The sequence below is a fragment of the Acinonyx jubatus genome, chromosome C2 (assembly GCF_027475565.1).
Source record: "Acinonyx jubatus isolate Ajub_Pintada_27869175 chromosome C2, VMU_Ajub_asm_v1.0, whole genome shotgun sequence".
NCBI classification, from domain to species: domain Eukaryota; kingdom Metazoa; phylum Chordata; class Mammalia; order Carnivora; family Felidae; genus Acinonyx; species Acinonyx jubatus.
The window spans coordinates 142,110,208-142,134,326 of NC_069384.1; the positions used below are offsets into that span (position 1 = coordinate 142,110,208).

At 38.0% G+C, this 24,119-nt stretch overlaps 1 protein-coding gene across 2 annotated transcripts in view; it reads left to right on the forward strand.

Annotated features, from left to right (window-relative positions):
* The window catches only part of CMC1 (C-X9-C motif containing 1), an 87,468-nt gene that overhangs the window by 60,841 nt on the left and 2,508 nt on the right, over positions 1-24,119 (forward strand). For both annotated transcript variants that reach the window (XM_015083773.3, XM_027040876.2), the window contains one exon: positions 23,197-23,287. In XM_015083773.3, the coding sequence (XP_014939259.1) occupies positions 23,197-23,287 (91 nt within the window). The remainder of the gene's footprint in view (positions 1-23,196; positions 23,288-24,119) is intronic.

Here is a 24,119-nt window from a genome sequence, read left to right on the forward strand (position 1 = left end):
TCAATTAACACTTATTTTGTATGTTATATATTATATGCTGTGTCCTTAAAGTAAGTTAGAGAAAAAGAAAATGTTAAGAAAATTATAAGAGAAAATAGATTTTACAGTACTGTACTGTATTGAAAAAAATCCACGTATAAGTGGACCCATATAGTTTAAACCCATGTTGTTCCAGGATCAACTGTATATACACTGTTTTATTTCTTTCAATATCCTGATCATCTTTCTGTAGGAACATGCTTATTTGTCAAGATCCACCTAAATATATGGTCCCGCGAGAAGAGCACAATTATCTGTGAGCATGGGCAACTGGGGCGCTAATACTGGGTTTAGGTGTTTTATCTTGTTTCATGTTGTTTGGATGGCATTGAGCTTATGTGTCATTCTGTTCTAAAATTGGAATTCTTTTTTTTTTTTTAAGCTACATATATTTGCATTTATCCCTGAGAAATTTCACCTTTAAAGTGTTTTTTTGGCCTTGTTGTCCATGATGTTGAGATTGTTTTGAATCTCAAGTCGACCCTCTCTTCAATCAATACATGCTGATCTAATGCCATTGGTGTGAGTCTCTCATATTAACAGGAACTTGGGGAACATTCTATTTATGGGGGATGGCGGCATGGAGGAGGAGGTATGAAAGGAAGGGGATGCTTTTCCTTTGATTAAGCTACCAGTAGAGGGCTTGTTTCAGGGAGATGCCAGTGAAAATGAGAAGCAGCACTTGGTTACTGGAAAGATGACCCCTGAAGAAGAGTATGACGATGCCAAAAGTTTGACTTCAGTGATTTGCACAAAGCAGTGGGCCTGGACGCATTAAGTTTGAGGTCAGTGGGGTGAGACATAGATAAGAAGAACCCAGCTTTTAACAAAAATTTGCTTTGTGTCTGAGGTTTCTAATACATGGTATTACAAACAGTTTTAAAGCAAAACATATGCCTTGTAAAAATATTCTTTTTCTAACTCAAAAACCCTTTAGTCCTATAGAGTTTGTGTTAATTTCCTTTCTAAGACCTTGTGTAATTTGGATGTGTGATGAAATTTGAACTGTATGGGTTTCAAATAAGGGAAGAGGGTATTTGTTATTTTTTTGAAGAACGCATTTTAATTGGGTAAACTAAATGTGAAGTTAGTGACTTCTTTTTAAAAAAGGCCTTTAAAATATTAATGCCCAGCTATGTAAGAAGTGCTTTCACAGGATCTCCTTGTCTACCATAACTTGCATGCCCTTTAGTAATACCTAATGCCAGTTCTGGGGTAATTACATTAATGAATTCCATCAAAAACAGTTACAGGACTGGCATTGCAATTATGAGACCCTGACTCATTTGTTGTGTGTACAAAACAGAGGCATGCTTCTTTTTTTTTCCCCATTCATATGCAAAAATTCCTGTTGCTTTATTTTCTTACAGAATAGCTTGAAGTGGTAGCTTATGTGGTTAAGTAGCAAAATGTGGGGATAATATTTCCTTTTTGTCATATGAAATAACTCTCTTTCTTCTATAATATAGGAGAAATAAAGTTTTACCAACCATTTCAGATGGATTTGAGGAAATTTTTCATAGGATTTTACTAAATAAGTAAGATAAAGTATTTATATAGCTGTGTGGATATTGATAAGTATCAGAAGTTAACTACTACTTGCATTTCATAAAGAGAAGGAAATAGAACTCTCTAATTGTAAGTTAAAGCACGAACGGAAACTAACGTAGATAAGTAAAAGTCAACACAAAGTAGTAATACCAGACATCCTAAATTTGCTCATGCTATTTCATTCTTATGAATTGAGAAAATAACTTTCACCTAGGATGTGTTCACATTATTTTCCCCACTTTCTCTTTAAGGAAATATGTCTGTGTTCTCTGACTAAAAACAATAGAGGACATAGGTGTAATAGGGCTACTTCTAGATGTGTCATTCCCAGACAGGGAGCTAATTATGGTAGAAAGCAGCCTTGGGTTAATTAACTAAACTTATTTCTTCTTTCTCTTGTAACCCAGGTAGAAGTTACAGGGACGCTTGACTTATGGTATGGATATTTTAGAAAAACAAAAGAATCTGTAGATTCTAGAAGAGGCGGAGAATGCTCTTTTCACCTTTTGCTGCCCTAGAAATATCTTTTAGTGAACAATGTTTTTTCGATAGATGCATTTTGATCTGAGCTCATTTTTGCTTTAAGATTTTAAATCACTTTTTGTGTCTTTCTTTTGTCTTTAGTCTTTATTTTCATTTTAGTGACATCTTAAGATTAAGCCCTGTCTGATTTCCACAAGGGCAACTTCATCAGTAGCCTGTCCCCTCCCCTTTGGCTGGTGGACTGGACACCTGTATTGTGCTTTGGAATCCAGTTCTTGAAATTTAGTTTTAGCCACAGTTATTATTTCTTCCGGTCTGTTTTCCTTATAAGTATTTTTTTTTTTTAATCTGTCATGTATAGAATTAGAAGCTACAGCATTTATATTATACTATCATTGGGTATATAAGTGATACTGATTCCTTCACCCCTTTTAAGTTTTTCCCCCAAATTCTCAGAGGGGCCTACCTTGAGGACCCTATGTCAAATGCAGCCCACTGTCTCCACCCTCCCATAATGTGCCTCACCTCTCTCTCCTTTTTCCCTGTAACCCTTAACCATATTTGAACATACTATACAATATTATGTCTCTTGTCTGTCTCTTCTGTTCACAGAGCTTCACAAGGGCAGAGATCTTGAGTTTGTTTTACTCATTTGTGCCAAGTGCCTAGAACAGGACTTGGGCAAATAGAAATATATTTATATAGATATATAGGTTTATATAGATGAAATGCATACTGTACATCGATATTTCCTATTTCATTTTTTAAAATGTTTATTTTTGAGGGGTGCCTGGGTGGCTCAGTCGGTCAGTTAAGTGTCCGGCTTTGGCTCAGGTCATGATCTCGTGGTTTGTGGGTTTGAGTCCCACGTCAGGCTCTGTGCTGACAAGCTCAGAGCCTGGAGCCTGCTTCACATTCTGCCTGTCTGTCTGTCTGTCTGTCTGTCTGTCTGTCTGTCTTTCTCTCTCTCTCTGCTCCTTCCCTGCTCATGCTCTGTCTCTTTCACAAATAAATAAACATTAAAAAAATTAAAATGTTTATTTTTGAGAGAGAGAGGGAGAGAGAGAATGCGTACGTGCGTGAGTTGGGAAGGGGCAGAGAGAGAGGGAGACACAGAATCCGAAGCAGGCTCCAGGCTCTGAGCTGTCAGCACAGAGCCTGATGCGGCTCTTGCACTCATGAACTGTGAAATCATGACCTGAGCCCAAATCGGAGGCTCAACTGACTGAGCCACCCAGGTGCCTCTCATTTTTAAAAATAAATACTGTTTGCAGTATTCCTGGTTCACTAAAACTGCAGACTGCCGTTTGCATGGTGCAATAGACAAACCTAAAAAAAATCTTAGGGTTTTCTTTTTGTCTTATGTGACTGTTTGGAAATCTCTTATTTTCAGATTGGTCTTTCAGGGCACCGGCAACATTATTTTTAAAGTTTCTGTATCCATTCGCTGTTATTATGAGATACTGTTTGTATGGATCAGTTATTTGGATAAAATAATTTTGGATAAAGCTATGGATACATGATTTAGTAAACATGAGCTTAATTGGTAACGTATGCAGTTTCTTTAAACTGTGTTTTGAGCCCATTTCTCTTTGAAGGAGAAAGGGCTCTTTTGCCGTACATGGGAGCAAGTAGTGGTTGGGAGACAGCAATGGAGCTGCAGTGGAGTTCAGGGCAACCATAACATTTATTTTGAGATCTAAGCAGGGAAGGAGCAGAGAGAGAGAGGAAGACAGACAGACAGACAGCCAGCCAGCCAGCCAGGCAGAATGTGAAGCAGGCTCCAGGCTCTGAGCTTGTCAGCACAGAGCCTGACGTGGGACTCAAACCCACAAACCACGAGATCATGACCTGAGCCGAAGCCGGACACTTAACTGACCGACTGAGCCACCCAGGCACCCCTCAAAAATAAACATTTTAAAAAATGAAATAGGAAATATCGATTACAGTATGCATTTCATCTATATAAACCTATATATCTATAGGTTATCTATATATCTATATCTGAATAAAACCCTGGACCAAGTGGATTGGGAACAGATTGTTAGAAATCCGAATTCCTTTCTCCCCCAGCTGTGATAAGACTTAACAAGCCAGGATTTATGCATATATTCAGTTAACGAGAATGTGACAGATATCCTCCCGTGAAAAATGTAATGCTGAGGCTCCTTAAACAGTTGGTCGGTCACCCTTGTAACCATGTAATATTTTATACTAAAACCAGAAGACCTAGGAAATAACTTTGTTTGACATAAAAAAAAATGATGATTCTCTAGTTTTAAAGTTTGTGTATTTTGAGAAAGCTTAATGTCAGCAAAGCAGCTGCTGTTTGAATTTACTTTGTAAAACACTGAATTATTCATTTCCATAAACAAAACTTCCTTAGTAATTATTTAGCATTAATTTATTTCTCTTTATTTCAATCAACCCTGTTGACATTCTGTTTTAAAATTAAAAATATTCTTTGTGGAATCTAACAAATAGGACTTCGTGACAGCTACTTTCTCTACTTTTTTCTCATGACGGAAAATTTCCAAATCCTTTTTTTATTTTTATACTTTAAATATTTTATATTTTACTTTTACTATCTCAGTGAAAGTTACTAGTAAATATAGAACAAAGGTAAAATTCTTATTTGGCAGCATCTTTTAAATAGCTTAAGACCAACCTCCATGTTGTTGACCTGTTAGATTTTGCCATAATGCTTTTTGCATGAGTATAATTAATCACTCTTACATTGGATTCTGGGAATGTAAAAATTATCAGATGTATTTTAATGAATTTTTCATTTTATCCTTTGTACTCACAGATTGCTTAATAGACTACTTTTGGGGGGGGGGAATAGAGATTGCTGTTTTACATTTCTTGGAATTCTGCTATCTTCACGATAGTTGGAGTAGTCCTTTAAATTTTGTGCTGCCTTTCAAGTAGGCTGACTGTGAGATGAGTCCTTTCACTACCTTCGAACTGGTATTAGTAGCCATTGCGCATGCCCTCTTTAGCCAGTTAGTCTGTTACCGTCATGTGATATTTGTGGTCGTTTTTTTCGTAATTGCGGTTTTGTTTTGTATTGTTTAACATTTTAAGTGTGTCATTGCTTTGCGGAGCCACTGGACATTTTTGAAGGCAGCAAACTTTGTTAGTTTACTGAGTGTCTGGTAATTTAGTATGCCAGCAAAAGAAACCCCTTTATTTTATAAAGTAGCATCCATCAAAGGGAACACTCTTATCTCAAGTGCTTCTTGGAGCATTAATTTAGAGAGAAGGCTTATTAGCCTGAAGGAACTGTAAACTGTCAGTTAAGGGCCCATTTTGATTCCTTGTAGTTGGTTCCTGAAGGGAAGCAAACATGCTAAGTCTATCATGACCAAGATGGCTTTTCATGACACCGTGGAAAGGATGAGGCCTGGAGAGTTAGGGACTGGGGAGTCTGCCTTTAATTCCTCGCCTCTAGGGCTGCAGTTACTTAGAATAATTATGAAACAACGGCTGTAGTAGTTATTGGGTGATAGTAGTTTTTGAAGGGATAACCTCATGTGCATAATTATTCTAGTGAAGTGTTCAAGAAAGCCTTTCAAGTCTATGACACAGACCATCAGCTTTCAACCAGGAGCCATTGTGCAGACATATTTTGTTTTTCCTCTGTGCAGTGTCTTTGAAAACAAAGTTAGCTAAACTATTGAAAATTACAGCATTTTACATAAAACAAAAATTCCAGCCTAAAAAAAGGTATAAATCCTCAGATCTGGTAATGATGTTTCCATTCCTGCAAGGAAGATAGTTCTACTGTACCTTTAAACAGGGGGGCATGTGCATTGGTTCATTATAGTCTTTCTGCTTGTACTGTTACTTTCTCTCTCTCTTTCCCTTTCTCTGTCTCCCTCTGTCTCTGTCTCTGTCTCTCTCTCTATATAATGTTTACCAATATTTGTGTGTGTGTGTGTATATGTATATATGTATATACACACACACACACACAGACACACATATATATATGTATATATGTACACACACACACACACACATATATATTCTTTGTATATATACATAATAAATATTTCTCCAAAAATGTGTTTCGGTCATAAGAAAATCAAACTGAAATGTCTGTGTGGTTCAACAAAAATAGAACCGAGTCTTTCATGAAAACAAAGAATATCCTTTTGTGTATAACATGCAAATGGCCCAACTTCCAAGTTGCATCCATGCATGCAAGTTGTACAGGCAGCCCAGCATCAGATTCTGTTTCTTCGGAGAGATTCCTATCTTAACATAAAATCTAAATTTTAATGCCCTTAGCCATGGTCTGTAACTTCTGTGGCTGTTTCACATAGGGTATGAATTTTGGAAGTTTTTATTTCCAGACTAATTTGCATAACTTTTGGTTCTTCATGTTCTTTTCTATGAATAGATATATCTAAGACACCTGAAAAGGTACATCTAAGGTAGGTAATATCTATGAGTTATTTAGTAGTAGTAATAACCCATTTTGTGAGGTTTGAGAATAATGTATGTGAAATATATTTTTTACATAAATATATCTTCATATATGAAGTATTTTATAAAAGTATTTTATATGTGACATGTACATAGTATATATTAAATATCTAATGCACAATGGCACACACTAAGTATTCTCTAAATTGTAGTAGTTTCAATTCTAACAGTACATTAACTGTGATTTTGCTTTGCTTCAGTGTATTTGAAATTTGAAAATTTTCTGTCATTTTCCTCTGAGTTACTGAGTTTGCTAACAAGCAAAACAATACTTTGTATTCAGTTACTCCAACAAATAATTTGACTTTACTCTTCTCCATCTTAAATTTGAAGTGACATTAAGGAAGAAAGAGGAGGAAAACCTATTATTCTCTTCAGGAGTAAGAGTTACAAATATGTAAGCATTTGGTTCTGTTAGGATTCACTAATTTTTACCCTGTCTAGCAAGAATGGGTCAGTATGTCTTTTTTTCTGGAAAAGTCATGTTTGGTTGTCTTTAGGTAGGTGCATGTTTTTTGGAGATCACAGTGGCAGAAAGAGTTTGATTTTAAAAGAACTGTGTCTGCCCATCTTACAAATATCTGTACCTAAATAAGACTCTTTCTTCTCTCAGAGTGATCAGTCTTTAGTAAAAACATGTTCCTAACTACTTGAGCTGATAAATAGTGAGGTTTGTTTTAAAGAAGTCAAGTTTACTTTATGTCAATTTTCTATTTGCCCTGTATAAGATATATTTAATTACTTTATTCCATCTCTGTGTTCAAATTAATCAGATTCTGCTACATATCGGTGCTCAAATTAGAATAATTCTTTAATCAACTGGTTATCCATGCCATGGTAGACTAGAATAGAAAAGCTACTCTTGGCATATTGAAGATGCGTGCATTTTATTTTCTATTGTAATTTAAAAGTAAAATCAGAAATATTGATTTCTACTTGACTGGAGAGATGATTTAGTTTGAATATCAGTCTGATCTTAATCAGGTGAGAATTAATTGAGTTGGAGGTATTAGATATTCAGTGATGTTAACTGAACCATGATCAATCTAGAGAGAAGCTTTCTTTTGTACTATGTTAGAATTATCAAATAGCTCATGCACTACGATGTGAAATAATCTTTTCATGTTCATCATCCTACCTTCTTGTCTCATTAAATGCACCACTAAATTCATTCTGTACACAAACTAATTTTTAAAGTAGCAAGCTAGTAATAAATCACAATTTAATAGAAAATTAAAAGCATAATAATTTTGTCATAAAACGCTATTGTTGTCAGAATTTTATCCTGTTCTGTTTTCTGGTGCCTAAGGTTAAAGCCAAGCAATTAAACTTCTGCTTTCCAAGTGTACCAGGGACCTAAAACAGAACAAAACAAAACAAAAACCTTAGTTTTACTTTTTTTTAATGTTCAACATTGCAACAATAAACTGAGCAATACAGAATTATTTTAATGTATATTTCTAGAAATAAAATTGGAATCTGTAGCATTACATTGGTCTGAAATGTGGCATGGGCTTTTCATTTATTTTAAGAGTGTGATAACAATATCATAAGTGTTGTGAAAATATAAATGGTGAGATAACACCTCCATAGGACTTACTCTTAAGTAGTAACATTGTAAAGTCTTTAAATAAACTGCAGCCAGAACTGAAAGGATCGATTTGCCTTGTTGACTAGGGATACTATACTTATTAAATATCTAATTAAATTTAGCATAATACGTCTTTTATTCTCTTTTTTTTTCTTCTTCTTAAAACTGAGAATTTGGACCTATTTAGGAGTAAGGTAGCACGTATTATTGTCAGATTTCTTTCGTTTTGGCAGTTTTTGTGACTGTGTCAAATTACAAGAAAGCCAATAGTGTGACTTTTGATAGTGTCATTTTACCTTGGAATGGTGCTTTTCGTTTGGCATCGGTATAATGGGAACAGGAGGATCTATGTAGCTATTTGGTGAAAAGGAATGTCCAAATTTGTATTTGAGAACAACTCACATTTAATGAAATTAAGGCCTATGTGCAGAAGTATCCCCAGAGTGTGAGGAACGGATGTTCTCAGTGATACACAGAAGGGTCGCTGCTAAGTGGTTGCTGAGCAGAGTTCAGGGAAAAGCACTTGCTTCAGAAGGGAGTTGCACGAATTGTAGTTTTTCATGCTGCTCAGCAAAGCTGCTCATCAAAGCCGAAGCTGGACTCCACTCCTCCACCCAAAGCTATTGCTTGCTTGCTTGCTTTTTTTAAATTACATTTTGGAAGGTTGACCCATGTGTAGACTACCCAAACACAGTACAGATGTGTTTCTTTATTTCTTGGCCCCCCGATCCCCGCTTTTCCTCCTCTGAAGCAACCACAATGACCAGTTTCTTACTTGCTATTCCACAGCCATTTTGTGTCTGTGTAAACATCTGTCTATATAGATACATACACATGCGCACGTACACAAATGTGTGTGGATTCTAAACAGAAATGGTCACATGGTCTACCGTGTGGTGCCGCACCTTAGCTGTTTTTCATTTTGAGTTCTAGAGATCATTCCCTATCAGTGTACTTTCTTTTAGTGGCTGCATAGTACTTCACAGAACAGTGTTTCTGCTTTGGTTGTTGATGTGACTGTATTCGAGGAAAAGAAAGCTGATAAGTGGCTTTCACTGGTGTCAAAGGCTATTTTTTGCTTGGGTAAAAATATTTTTGGCTTTAGCTAAGAGAAGACCAGAGTGGGGAATGGCTAGTGATGTGTCATGCTTGTAATGACTCCCTACAAAGGATTTTTGTTATATATTTATATACATACTTACTTTTGTTAAGACATAGCCATAGTTATTTTCATATTTGAATTGCCTACTGTGTTAGAATTTGAAAAACCTACCTTCCTTACAGATGTTGTTTTATAAGGGAGGCGCCGAGCTCTTTTAGATCCTTTTGGGAGCAAAGCAAGGTGTTAAAAACATGAATAAATTTGACAAACCAGAAGATTATGAGGAGCGTGACCACGTTTTGTCAGTAATCTGGAAGTGATGTCCAATAAGGAGGAGGGAACAGCTTTCACACTGGCTCTGAACCAGGACAAGGGAACAACAGGGATGTTATTTCCTGTAGTATTTGATGAGGAAGCGGCATTAGATTTACTGGTTTTTCCCCCAGGCTATAAATCCTTCCCCCAACACGCCACACACCTGCAACACGCACGCAACACGCACACGCGCAGGAGTTGGCTACCTTGGGAGATAAGGACTTTTTTGTCAGTGTTTAAACAGAGAGATGGATTGACAAGGATCTTCTGCATCGAGTAAGAGTTCAGATTAAGTGGCCCGTGAAGTCCTCCCCACTCTGACCGTTTCAGTCCCAGAAGTTTGGAACAAGGCAGCTCATCCTTCCGTGGACCCTCCATGAATTGTGGTAAATGGCCACTGGTGGCTCATATTTCTCCCCCCAGAGGAGGCTGTAAAACCTCTAGCAAAAATGAAAAGGCACGGGAGGTTAGTCTGTTGCCTGTATAGCTTGCGTTATTAAAAGCATTTGATCCTACTTTTGTGTGGTCCTGCTTCTCCTTAGGGGAGGGAGAGGGCAGAGCGTCCACCAGGAGATGGCAAGGGAGCCTAGAAGGACCCGTGATCAGAGGCGGGCCGCTTGCTTAGCCGCTTTGACCAGTGCCTGTTAATGATGGGTCTTTTAACGTTGGAGGCTGTGAGGGAGCAAAGAGGAAATGTGTGACAAAAATGTATGGTACGAACCAAGCTCATTTGCCTCTCTTTCTCTTGCTTTGTCACCTAAAGCCTCCACCTCTGCTGTTATTCACGATGGTGGATTCTGCGATCTGGGGAGACTTAAAGCACCTCTTACATGCAGTCTTTTTACAAAGGTGGGGTGGTTTGATGCTTTCCTCAGCAACACTAGGCTATGCTGATGTCTACCTTTCAAATTCTGGTAGCACTTAAACTCTGAAACACCAAATTTAGCATTTCATGAGGTTCCCTTCGGAGAAGCCACTTTCTAACGTGCAAAATCCTCATTTTAAATATTTATATTTTATAGGAATTCTAGAAAACGGGTGGGGCCAGAGAGCGAGGAAGGTATCTGATGTTACCTTATTTCAGGTGATTGCTAAGTAGCATAAAACCGAGCAGCAAGCTGCACTGTATTTTTTCGTGTGGTGATGATAGGGTGTGCTGAGCCACCCGTCACCCAGGTCTCAGTTGTGACCTCATGTGAGCTGACTGGCTTGGGTTTAGTCTGTTTTGTGACCATGGAAATTTCAGCCAGGTGTGGAGATGTGTCCTGTGTTCTTACCATGGAAGGAGTAAGTGGGATTTGACAGTAGTTACGGGTATTTTTTCCAGAATTAGTAAAGGCCTGGTCCAAGCTCTATGCCAAGCTCTGTGCCAAGCTCTATGATCTTGGAAATGTGACATCAACCTAAAGGTCAGTTTCCTCATCTGGTAAATGAACATAAGAATAGTTCAAGTGAGCTAATATTTCAAGTGAGCTAACAAATGTGCTTGGCATAGCTTCTGGTACGTAATAAATAACCAGTGTATTTTACTTGCCATTATCATTTTATTCTTATTGCTGTTATTAACACCTTTAAATACCTTGGAAAAAATTAGGAAGGTACATGGGAAAATGGGAAAACAAAACAAACGGCTTCCTGAAATCAGTTTCTTCTAGTGGAGAAATGAGTTAAGAACCATTTTACGTATCTATTTATGTATTACTTACTTATTTTTTACAGCTTTATACATAATTTATTTTTTAATTTTAATTTAAACAATTTTAATTCCGGTGTAGACAACACATGGTGTTCTATTGATGTCAGGGGTACAATACAGTGAAGCAACAGTTCTGTACATTGCTCAGTGCTTGTCAAGATAAGTGTACTCTTAATGCCCTTCACTCGTTTCACGCCCCCCCCCCCCCCCCGCCGATAACCATCAGTTTGTTCTCTAGAGTTAAAATCTGTTTTTTTGGTTTGTCTCATTTTACCTTTGGTAATTTGTTTCTTAAATTCCACATCCAAGCAAATTCATACGGTATTTTTCTTTCTCTGACCTTTTTTGTTCTATATTATTTGTATAACATTATAATCTATAGCATATACTCTCTAGATTCATCCATGCTGTTGCAAATGGCAAGATTTCATTCTTTTTTGTGGCTGAATAATATTCCTCTCTCTCTCTCTGTGTGTGTGTGTGTGTGTGTGTGTGTGTGTGTGTGTGTGTGTACACACACCACATCTTCTTTATCCGTTTAGTTATCCACAGGCACTTGGGCTACTTCCATAATTTGGTTATTGTACATCATGCTGTAGTAAGCATAGGGGGGCATGTATCCCTTCCGATTAGTGTTTATGTAGTTTTTGGGTAAACACCCAGTAGTATAACCAATGGATCATATGGTCTTTCTGTTTTTAATCTTCGAAGGAACCTCCATACTGTTTTCTACAGTGCCTGAACCAGTTTGCATTCCTACCAGCAGTGCACGAGGGTTCCTTTTTGTCCACATCCTTGTCAACATGTTGTTTCTTTAGTTTTTGATTTTAGCCATTCTGACAGGTGTCAGTGACATCTCATTGTAGTTTTGATTTGCATTTTCCTGATGATGAGTAATGCTGAGTATCTTTTCTTGTGTCTTGTGGCTATCTGTATGTCTTCTTTGGAGAAATGTCTGTTCGTGTCTTCTGCCCATTTTTTAATCAGATAATTTGGGTTTTGTTGGTGTTGAGTTGTAGAAGTTCTTTATATATTTTGGATACTAACCCTTTATTGGATAGGTCATTTGCAAATATCATTTCCCATTCAGTAGGTTGTCTTTTAGTTTTGTTGCTTGTTTCCTTTCCTGTGCAGAAGCTTTTTATTTTGATATAGTCTCAGTAGTTTATTTTTGCTTTTATTTCCCTTGCCTCAGGAGGCATATCCAGAAAAACATAGCTACAACCAGTGTGAGAGAAATTACTGCCTGTGCTCTCTTCTAGGATTTTTATGGTTTCAGGTCTTTAATCCATTTTGAGTTTATTTTTGTGTATGGTGTAAGAAAGTGGTTCATTTTCATTCTTTTGCATCTTGCTGTACAGTTTTTCTGACACCATTTGTGGAAGAGACTGTCGTTTTCCTATTGCATATTCTTTCCAGCTTTGTCAAAGGTTAATTGACCATATGAGTGTGGGTTTATTTCTGGGCTCTCTATTCTGTTCCTTTGGTCTCTGTTTATTTTTATGCCAGAGCCATACTGTTTTGATTACTACGGCTTTGCAGTATAAATTGAAATCTGGGATTGTGGCACATAGTTTTGTTTTCTTTTTCAAGATTGCTTTGGTTGTTTGGGGCCTTTTGTGGTTTCATACAAATTTTAGGATTGTGTGAAAAACGTTGTTGGTATTTTCACAGAGATTGTGTAAAATCTGTAGATGGCTTTGGGTAGTACAGACATTTTAACAATGTTTGTTTTCCCAATCTGTGAGCATAGGATGTCTTTCCATTTGTTTCTGTCTTCAATTTCTTTCATCAGTGTTTTATAGCTTTCAGGGTTTATAGTTTTTGGTGCAGATGCAAATGGGATTGTTTTCTTATTTGCTCTGTTAGCTCCTTCATTATTAGTGTATAGAAATGCAACAGACTTCTTTAAATTGATTTTGTATCCTGTGACCTTGCTGAACTCAGTTACCAGTAAGATTTTGGGGGGAGTATTAAGGGTTTTCTATATACAGTATCATGTCATCTGCAAATAGTGAATGTTTTACTTCTTCCATACTGATTTGGATGCCTTTTATTCCTTTTTCTTTTCTGATTGCTGCAGATAGGGCTTCCAGTACTATGTCGAATAAAAATGGTGAGAGTGGACATCCTTGTCTTGTTCCTGATCTTAGGGGAAAAGCTGTCAGTTTTGCACTGTGAATAAGATGTTAGCTTGGGACGCCTGGGTGGCTCAGTCAGTTAAGTGTCCAACTTTGGCTCAGGTCGTGATCTCATGGTTTGTGAGTTTGAGCCCTGTGTCAGGCTGTGTGCTGACAGCAGGCCTGGAGCCTGCTTCTGATTCCCCCTCTCTCTGCCCCAACCCCACTTGTGCTCTGTTTTTCTCTCTCAAAAATAAACATTAAAAAAATATATATATTAGCTGTAGGTTTTTCATATATGGCCTTTATAATATTGAGGTATATTTCCTCTAAATCTACTTTGTTGAGAGTTGTCATGAATGAATGTTGTACTTTGTCAGATGCTTTTTTCTGCATCTATTGATGATCATATGGTTTTTATCCTTTCTCCTATTGATGTGAGGTATCACATTGATTGATTTGCAAATATTGAGCCACCCTAACATCTCAGGAATAAATCCCACTTGATCCTGGTGAGTGATTTTTTAAATGTATTGTTGGATTCAGTTTACTAATATTTTGTTGAGCATTTTTGCATCTATGTTCATCAGAGGTATTGGCCTGTAGTTCCCTTTTTTTGGGTAGTGTCTTTATCTGGTTTTGATATCAGGGTGATGCTGGCCTCACAGAATGAATTTGGAAGCTTTCTTTCCTTTTCCATTTTTTGTAATAGTTTGAGAAGAATAGGTATTAACTCTTCTTTAAATGTTTGGTAAAATTTACCCATGAAGCTGTATGGTCCTGCACTTCTGTTTATCGGGAGTTTTTTGATTAGTGATTCCATTTCATTACTGGTAGTCAGTCTGTTCAAATTTTCTATTTCTTCCTTGTAGGTTATAGACGACTAGGAATTTCTCTATTTCTTCTAGGTTGTCCAGTTTGTTGCCATATAATTTTTCATAATACTGTCTTATTTGTATTTCTGTGGTATTGGTTGTTATTTCTTCTCTTTTCTGATTTTATTTGAGTATTTTTCTTTAAGTTTATTAATTTCAAGAGAGCACGCAGGTGGGGAAGGGGCAGAGAGAGAGGTGGTGGGGAGAGAGAGAATCCCACGTAGACTCTGCAACACCAGCACAGAGCCCAGTGCGTGGCTCAAACTCATGAGCTACGAGATCATGACCTGAGTTGAAGTCAGACACTTAACTGACTGAGCCACCCAGGTGCCCCAGTGCTCTCTCTCTCTCTGTTTTTTTTTTTGTTTTTGTTTTTTTGATGAATTTGGCTGAAGTTTTATCAGTTCTTTTCAAAGAACCACCTCCTGGTTTCATTGATCTGTTCTATTGTTTGTTTTAGTTTCTATTTCATTTATTTGTGTTCTAATCTTTATTATATCTTTCCTTCTGCTGGTTTTGGATTTTGTTCTTTTTCTAGCTCCTTGAGATGTAGTAACAAGTTGTTTATTTTTCTTGCTTCTTGAGTGAGGCCCGTATTGCTACAAACTTCCCTGTTAGAACCACTTTTGCTACATTCTAAAGATTTTGAACTGTTGGTTTTCATTTGTCTCCATACGTTTTTTTGAATTCTTCCTTGATTTCTAGGTTGACCCCTTCATTGTTTAGTAACATGCAACTTAATCTCCATTTATCTCTACTCTTTTCAGATTGTTGCTTGAAGTTTGTTTCTAGTTTCATAGCATTGTAGTCAGAAGAGACGCATGGTATGACTTCAGTCTTTTTGGATTTGTTGAGACTTGTTTTGTGGCCTAATATTTGCTCTCTTCTGGAGAATATTCCATGTGCACTTGAGAAGAATGTGTATTCTGCTGTATTCTGAATACATCTGTTAGGCCTGTCTGGTCCAATGTTATCATTCAAAGCCACTGTTTCCTTGTTGATTTTCTGTTTGGATGATCTGTCCATTGAAGTAAGTGGGGCATTAAAGTCCCCTACTATTATTGTATTACTATTGATTAATTCTTTTATATTATTAACTTTTATGTATTTGGGTCTTCCCATGTTAAGTGCATGAATATTTACAATTGTTATATCTTCTTGTTGAATTGTCCCCTTTATGATTAATGTCCTTTTTAGTCTCTTATTACAATCTTTGTTTAATGTCCGTTTTGTCTGATAGAAATATTGCTACCCTGACTTCCTTTCACATCCATTTGCATGATAAATGCTTTTCTGTTTCTTCACTTTCAATTTGCATGTGTCTTTAGATCTGAAATAAGTCTCTTATAGGCAGCATATACATGGGTCTTGTTTTTTTATCCAGTCCATCACCCTATATCTTTGGAGCCTTTAGTCCATTTACATTCAAAGTAATTATTTATAGGTATGTACTCATTGCTGTTTTGTTACTTATTTTATGGTTGTTTTTGTAGTTCTTTGTTCCATTCTTCCCTTGCTTTCTCACGGTTATTTGGCTTTCTTTAGTATTATATTTAGATTCCTTTCTCTTTATTTTTTGCCTACTACTGGTTTTTGATTTGGGGCTTGTGTATAACATCTTCTGCTATATGCTATATTAAGATGTATCTAACATCTTAACATATGCTATATTAAGTTTATGGTTGCTTGAGTTTGAACTCATTCTTTATACCTCTCCCCTCCACATTTAGGTAAATGGTTTCATACTTTACATCCTTTTATTTTGTGAGTCCCTTGACTGATTTTGACAGATACACATATTTTTACTGCTTTTGTGCTCTCTACTTTTCTTTTCCTTCTTTTTTAACTTTTTTTTTTTTTTTTTTTTTTTTAGAGAGAGAGAATGAGCACATGAGCAAGGGAGAAGGACATAGGGAATGAGAATTGTAAGCAGGCTCCATGCTTAGTATGGAGCATGACATGGTGGGGCTCAATCCTACAACCGTGGCTTCATGATCTGAGCTGAAATCAAGAGTCCAATGCTCAACTAACTGAGCCACCCAGGTGCTTCTGTGCCCTCTACTTTTCTTATTCCTGCTTATGGTATTTCCTTTCCACTCAAGGAGTCCCATTAACATTTCTTGTATGGCTGGTTTAGTGGTAATGAATTCCTTTAACTTTTGTTTGGGAAACTCTTTATCTCTCCTTCTATGCTGAATGATAGCTTTGCTGGATAGAGTAATCTCGGCTGCAAGTTTTTTTTCCTTTCAGCACTTTGAATATCATGGCACGCCCTTCTGGCCTGCAAAGTTTCTGCTAAAAAAAATAGCTGTTAGCCTTATGGGGTTGCCTTTGTATGTAACTGTTTTGTTTTCTCTTGGTGCTTTTCAAATTCTCTCTTCATTACTGCTTCTTGCCATTTTAATTATTCTGTGTCTTGTTGCAGAATTCCTTGGGTCAATTTTGTTGTGGGGGCACTCTGTGCGACCTCAACCTAGATTTGTTTCCTTCCCCATATTTGGGAAATTTTCAGCTATTACTTCAAGTATATTTTCTGCCCCCTTTTCTTTCTCTTACCTTTCTGATATCCCTATAATGTGGATGTTACTATATTTGATGGTGTCACTGAATTCCCTAAACCTCTTTTCATTCTGTTTTTTTTTTTTTTCTCTCAACCTGCTCAGCTTAATTGCTTTCCATTAGTCTGTCCTCTAGGTTACTGATTTATTCTTCTGCTTCCTTTAGTCTATGATTTATTCTTATTTTTAATTTCATTTATTGAGGTCTTCATCTCTGAATGATTCTTTTTTATGTTTTCTGTCTCTTTGTTAAGGGTCTTACTGAGGTCTTCTACTCTTTTCTCAAGTCCAGTGAGTCTTTTTATGATTTATTACTTTAAGTTCTCTATCAGCCGTGTTACTTTTCTCCATTTGCCTTAGGTATCTTGCTGTGATTTTGTTCCTTCATTTGGGACATTTTCCTTTGTCCTCAGTGTGTCTAACTCTGTTTCTGTGTGTCAGGAAACTCAGCTATGTTTCCAGCTCTTGAAAGTAATGGCCTAATGAATAGGTCCTGTAGTGCCCTGCAGTGCGGCATCCACTGTTCACCACAACCTGGCACTTCAGGGGTGTCTCCTGTGTGTGTCGCATGCACCCTGGTGTTATGGTTTGGCCTCTTTTCCTTCGGTTCATTTGTCTGCAGTAGCTCTCTTTGCCTGTTGTGGACAGGGTTTGGTCCCTGTGGTGTTCATGGGCCAGTCGGGGGCCACCTTGGGCTTGAGTTGAGTCAGAACAGGCGTCTGTCAGAGATACAGTAGCACCAACTGCAGGGTGCTTTCCCTGTGTTGCCCCTGAGAATCTTTTGGTGGGGTGGGACCTGCAATCAGACTCCTGCCTGCCCCCACCCCACTGCTGGAGTCGCATTCGGACTAGTGTGTGTGGTTATCTTTCCCTCTCCCCAGGACAGGAGTCCCTTTGGAGTGGTCCTGGCCCCTGTCACAGCTGCTTACACAGTTGAAGCTTGTGGTGCTGCTTTGGATGGGTTCCAGCCAAGAGCTTTGGAGGGAGCAGCTCTGCAGAAGCTTGCTCTAGCGGGAGGGGGGATGGCGTACTAATAGCCAGTTAGGTGGCCAGTGGTGTGCCAGGCTGGTTCTCACAGGTGGCCGTGTGTTTATTTTAGGTGATGGGGGGAGGGAAATGGTTCTACCAGTTCCTTTGTCCCTGGAGGAGTCCCCCAGCCATCTGTGTCCCTCCAGGACAGGCTCCGAGATGAGTGACATAACTCTCCCTTCTCTATGCCCCAATTTTCAAACTTCTGCTTCCATGCTGCATCTCTAAGGGCTCTTTGTTGTACTGTCTCTTTAAGGATGAGGGACTCCGTTTTCTCTTGCCCTCTCAGCTCTCCCAGAGCTTGAACCTGCTGATTTTTAATATTCCTGGTGTTAAGCTATTCTGCTAATTCTAAGAACTCATGAAATTTGGCCCCTTTGGTTTTCAAAGCCAAATGTTACGGGGATTTTTCTTTCCCATGTGGGATCCCCAGTGTAAGAGTTTGTTTCTTTTCCCTTCCCATAACCCTGGCATCCCTCCCTCCAATGGACAGTCCCACAAGTCCATTTAGTTCCTGACTGTGTTTTCACGCTTCCTACCCTCTTTGAGGTGGGCTCTTCTCTACACTTCAGTGTGCGGTTTGTTCTGCCAGTCTTGGGGACATTTTCTGGGTCTTTTATACGGATGTGAATGTTATCTAGTTGTATCCGTGGGACAACATGAGCTTCGAATCTTCCTATTCTACAGTCCTCCCCAGAACGTCTCCAGGAACCATTGTAGACCCTGGACAGGGTCATATGTGTCATTTATGTGTCATTGTCCTTTGGCTTTCCATAAGTAGAAGTCATCTCTGTTCCAAGTGTTACATACTAAATGCTTTTTGTTGGAATCACATCTTATTGCCATTAATTTATATTCTAATAAATAGAGATAATAAATCTTGAGTATTCCCCTTAAGCTTTTTAATTTCTTTTAAATAGTAGATTTTTGCAAATATCTTCTCCCATTCAATAGGTTGCCTTCTCATTCTGTTCATGGTCTCCTTTGCTGTGCAAAAGCTTTTTATTTTGATGTAGTCCCAATAGTTTATTTTTGCTTTTGTCTCCCTTGCCTCAGGAGAGATATCTAAAAACAATGTTGCCAAGGCTGATGTCAAAGAGATTACTGCTAATGTTTTCTTCTAGAAGTTCTATGGTTTGAGGCCTCACATTGAGGTCTTTAGTCATCCATTTTGAGTTTATTTTTGTGTATGGTGTAAGAAAGTGGTCCAGTTTCATCCTTTTGCATGTAGCTGTCCAGTCTTCCCAGCATCATTTGTTGAAGAGACGGTCTTTTTCCCATTGCATATTCTTGCCTCTTTTGTCAAAGGTTAATTGACCGTATAAGTGTGGATTTATTTCTGGGCTCTCTGTTCTGTTTAATTCATCTATGTTTTTCTGCCCATACCATAGTGTTTTGATTATTAAAGCTTTATAGCATATCTTTAAATCTGGAATTGTGATCTAGCTTTGTTCTTCTCAAGATTGCTTTGTTCAGGTTCTTTTGTGGTTCTGTATCAGTATTAAGGTTATTTGTTCTCATTCTGTGAAAAATGCTGTTGGTATTTTGGTAGGGTTTTCATGAAATCTGTAGGTTGCTTTGTGTAGTATGGGTATTATAACAATATTTGTTCTTCCAGTTCATGAGCATGGGATATCTTTCCATTCGTTTGTGTCGTCTTCAGTTTCTTTCATCAGTGTTTTATGATTTTCAGGTTACAAGTCTTTCACCTGCTTGGTTAAGTTTATTCCTAAATATTTTGTTCTTTTTGGTGCAGTTGTAAGTGGGATTCTCTTAATTTCTCTTTCTGTTAAATCATTATCAGTGGATAGAAACCCAGCCAATTTCTATGTGTTAGTTTTGTATCCTGCAAGTTTACTGAATCAGTTTATTAATTCTAACAGTTTTTTGGTGGAGAATTTAGGGTCTTCTATATATAACATCATGTCATGTGCAAATAGTGACCGTTTTATTCTTCCTTCCTGATTTGGATGCCTTTTATTTCTTTTTCTTGTCTGATTACTACAGCTAGGACTTCCAGTACTGTGTTGAATAAAAGCGGTGAGACTGGACATCCTTGTCTTCTTCCTGATGGTAGAGGAAAAGCTCTTAGTTTTTCACCATTGACTATGATGCTAGCCATGGGTTTTTCATGTGTCACCTTAGTATGTTGAGGTGCGATCCCTCTGAACCTACTTTGTTGAGAGGTTTTATTATAAACAGATGTTGCATTTTGTCAGATGCTTTTTCTGCATCTGTTGAGATGATCATATGGTTTTTGATCCCTTTGTCTTGTTAATGTGATGTATCACATTGATTGATTTGTGAGTAATGACCCACTCTTGTATCTTTGGAATAAATCTCACTTGATTGTAGTGCATTTTTAAATGTATTGTTGAAATTGGTTTACTTATATATATATTTTTTTCAGGATTTTTGCATCTATGTTCATCAGAGATATTGGCCCGTAGTTTTCCTTTTTTGTAGTGTTTTTTCTCTGGTTTTGGCATCAGGGTAATACTGGTTTTGTATCATGAATTTACAAGTTTTCCTTCCTCTTCTATTTTTTGGAGTAGTTTGAGAAGAATAGATATCATGTTCTTGACGTTCTTTTTTAATATTTATTTTTAAGAGAGACACAGAGTGTCTCTGATGGGGGAGTGGCAGTGAGGAAGAGGGGGAGACACAGAATCTGAAGCAGGCTCCAGGCTCTGAACTGTCAGCACAGAGCCCAACGTGGGGCTTGAACTCATAAACCACCAGATTATGACCTGAGCCGAAGTCGGACGCTGAATTGACTGAGCCACCCAGGCACCCCATGTTCTTGACATTTTTAAGAAAAAAGTCTGGAATGTTATCTTTAAAAGTACCTTTCTTTAAATTTTGAAATAACTTTTTTAGCAATCTCTCTGTTCTTACGGTTTACGGATTTTCATTTGTATTTCCTACAGATGTACTTAAATAAATGAAATTTTATTTTGATAATCTTTACTGGTAATTAATGTTAAATTATATATAGGCATACAAACTTTGTAACATTTAACATCACACTGAAAGACAAAGAATTTAAATTGTCTTAGAGTACCATTCAGTTAGCAGGATTAGCAACATCATTATTATATGAGTGTATGCTAAGACGGTATGAAAGAAAGATCCTCATTAAAATCTTGTTGCCAAACAAGTGACAAAAACCTCACAAACAGCTTGAGGCTTTAGGCCAGTCACAGTTATTCCTGAAGAGGTTTGGACAAGTGTGAAAATATATAGACTGTGTCTTTATTGTGGTCAGAACACATAAATGGTATCTTGCATCAATTCCTTACTAAAAACATTTTTATTCATATTAGGGAAAATGCATCTGAAAACAATACAGTGTCTAAGTATTCTGTTTTGAATCTATCAAATGTAAAAGTATTGGGTCTGTTATAACCCAGAAAGTGGGCTTTTTAATAGCCATTGTGTTTGTGTTTTCCAGAAAAGGAGGGTTTTGATCAGCTTGCATATTTTCATTAGGCAAATTCAGGATGCTAATGATCTTTCTTCTAGACATTATCTAGAAGCATGAACTGGTCTGGTCTAGTGCCTTTATACCAAGGTTGGGTGATGGAGAGGAATAAGCTCATGGTTCTTCACCATGGAGCATGGCAATTCCCTTCAAGAATCCCTTACCCAGATTTAGTCACTTCTGGGTTAACTTTATGTACATACATTCCCTTTGAGGATTTCCCAGGTCTTAGTTCTCATCTGGAATCATAACCGTTACTTATAGAAAGGTAGATCTTAGTATCATAATGTGAGTAGAGAATTTACATGTAGGGATGCTAATGACATTCCAGAGTGGAAGTTAATGGACTTTTTGATAGCCATGTAGCCACCCCTCAGGTTCACCACTAATAATGAGCTGATTGTGAGTCTGATTTGCCTTTTGAGTTGTAGGGAGTCTGTAGTCAGAGAGCACAAAGGAAATTCCCTTGGTCTGATGTGGCTCATGAGCTCAGCTCATGTGCACAGAGAGGAACAAGAATATTTGTAGTTGAAATAAACAAGGTACCTGGCTGGGATCAGGAGCCAGGAGGCCAGGTGGGATTGCCAAGGGTGGAGAACAAGCAGCTAAAGGAAGCTAATCCTGTGTGTCTTCGATGTGGAGTGTCACTGCGTGTCACCCACAGTTTCATGGGATCGCACACATGAAACTATTTGAATTAAAGTCATTTCCTGCATCTGTTGTCATTGTTCCTATCCTGCCACATATCCTTCAGAGCGTGCTGTGACGCTTCGTGTAGATACAAATGTCTGTGCTCTGGGACTCTTATCCCAGCACAGCCCCTCTCGTGAGTTTTTTATACATTTCATGAATCTCAGTTATTTCCAGTTTGCTTGCGGCTTGAAAATATTTTATTACATATTATGTGTCTTCATGGAGACCCCTGAATTACCTGCTTGCTTTGAGATCATTATAAATTCTATTCTTTAGGCACTAGGAGGGGAAGGCATAGCTCAAGAAAAGAGAGCATTCTTGTTAACTTTGCATTAAAGGGGTTATAAAAGATACTCAGAAAACACTGTTTTACCTGCAGCTTCTCTGTGAGGATGATCTCGTATTTAAGTCTGACATGGTTGGTTACTTGCAGCAGGTTGGAAATGGCAGAGCTGAAACTAGAGCAGCCGGTGGACGGGAGGAAGGACCAGGACAGTCGGGAGTAGCTGCGGCATGGCACGTGGTCCTGTGGCAGGAGTGAGGCCGGACCGAGTCCCACCCAAAGCAAACCGGATTATGGCACCAGGCTCTTCTGGGTTGGCAGTGCTGAGAAGGCAGGATACCAAGGGACCAGTACAATCTAAAAGGCAAACTGCTAGAACGGAAATTTGACAGAAGGCCGTTTGAATTTTCAGGGGCGTCTAAGAGTTGCCTTGGGAATGGAGTGGGGGTTCTGTCATCAGAAGTCAAGACACCGTGGCAGCTTTGTCTTAAAGGGGGTGCCTCGACGCCATCGAAGACACGCGAAACTAGACGCCAGATGCCCGTGTCTGGAAACGGCTTCCCTTTTACCCTCCTTACTCATTTCTTGTGAAAGATCCCCTATTTCTGTTAGAAATCTCCCTTAGTCTCTACGTCCCTTCTCTCTCCATGACGCCTCCTCAGAGGTCCTCTCTCCCCCCTTTCAGAGTTCCTTCTTTATTCCTGCAGAGTTAACGGCACTCGTCCGGTTCTGCCTTTTATTCATGTGTGTGTCTTTTGTGGAGGGTGTGCCGTGTGCCAGGCACAATCTAGGTAACGGATGTTAAGTGGATGAATATTTTAGAGCTGTTGAAAATTGTGTTGATGTAACTGCAGGCTGTTTTGTTCTTTCCACATTTTTTCAGATTTTACCAAATGTTGCAAGGACTCTGGAATCCTTATGGTAGTAAAATGCCGAAAAGAAAATTCTGCATTGAAAGAATGTCTAACTGCTCAGTAAGTCATCACCCCATTGTTTATGCTTCTCTGTGTGTGTATGTGTGTGACGTATGTAGTAGGTGAGAGTGTGTTATTTAACTCATTACATGTAATAGGTCCTTTACTAGCCCCATCACATCTTTGGTATCGTTAGCTGAGTCTGAGATTTCAGTTTGTTACATACTAAGCAACGTATTTACCAAAGGTCTTGTCAAGTTATGTGTCAACATTGTATCTGATTAAAAATATGAGATCCGCGAACAAAAATACAGGATTTTTCACATGACTTACCAAATTCCTTTTCGTGAACAGTTGATCTATAGAATATATTACAGATGGGTTTATATTTGTCTCCTCTAATGAAAATGTACTGAATTCGATGATTTGTCGGCCTGGTGATTTGGGGGATTAATATAATTTAATTCCTAGGAAAGTTGCACTACATCAAATGAAGGATACAAAGGTAAATTTTGATTTTTGAGATGAATCGATTTAAAAATAAGTCTTAAATACGTTCACTGACATTTAGTTGAATATTAAAGGAAAACTTTGCAGGTTCTTTGCATGCAAGTGCTTTCTGCCGTATCTCCCCACACATTTCATTATCTACATTATTCACAGTATTGCAGAATACTTTCGTATTGTTCATTGATAGCTGTGAGGTCGTGGTTTTGGTTATCCCTTATATTTCCTTCTCTAACTGTGCTCCTCTAGCCTGTGAAACATATAGGTCCGCATGGTTTGATACTTCCTTATTAGGGAATTAGATAAAAAGTAGTGATTATCTGAATCAATTATTTTTTTTTTAATGTTTATTTATTTTGAGAGAGAGGAAGAATGTGGGGAGGGG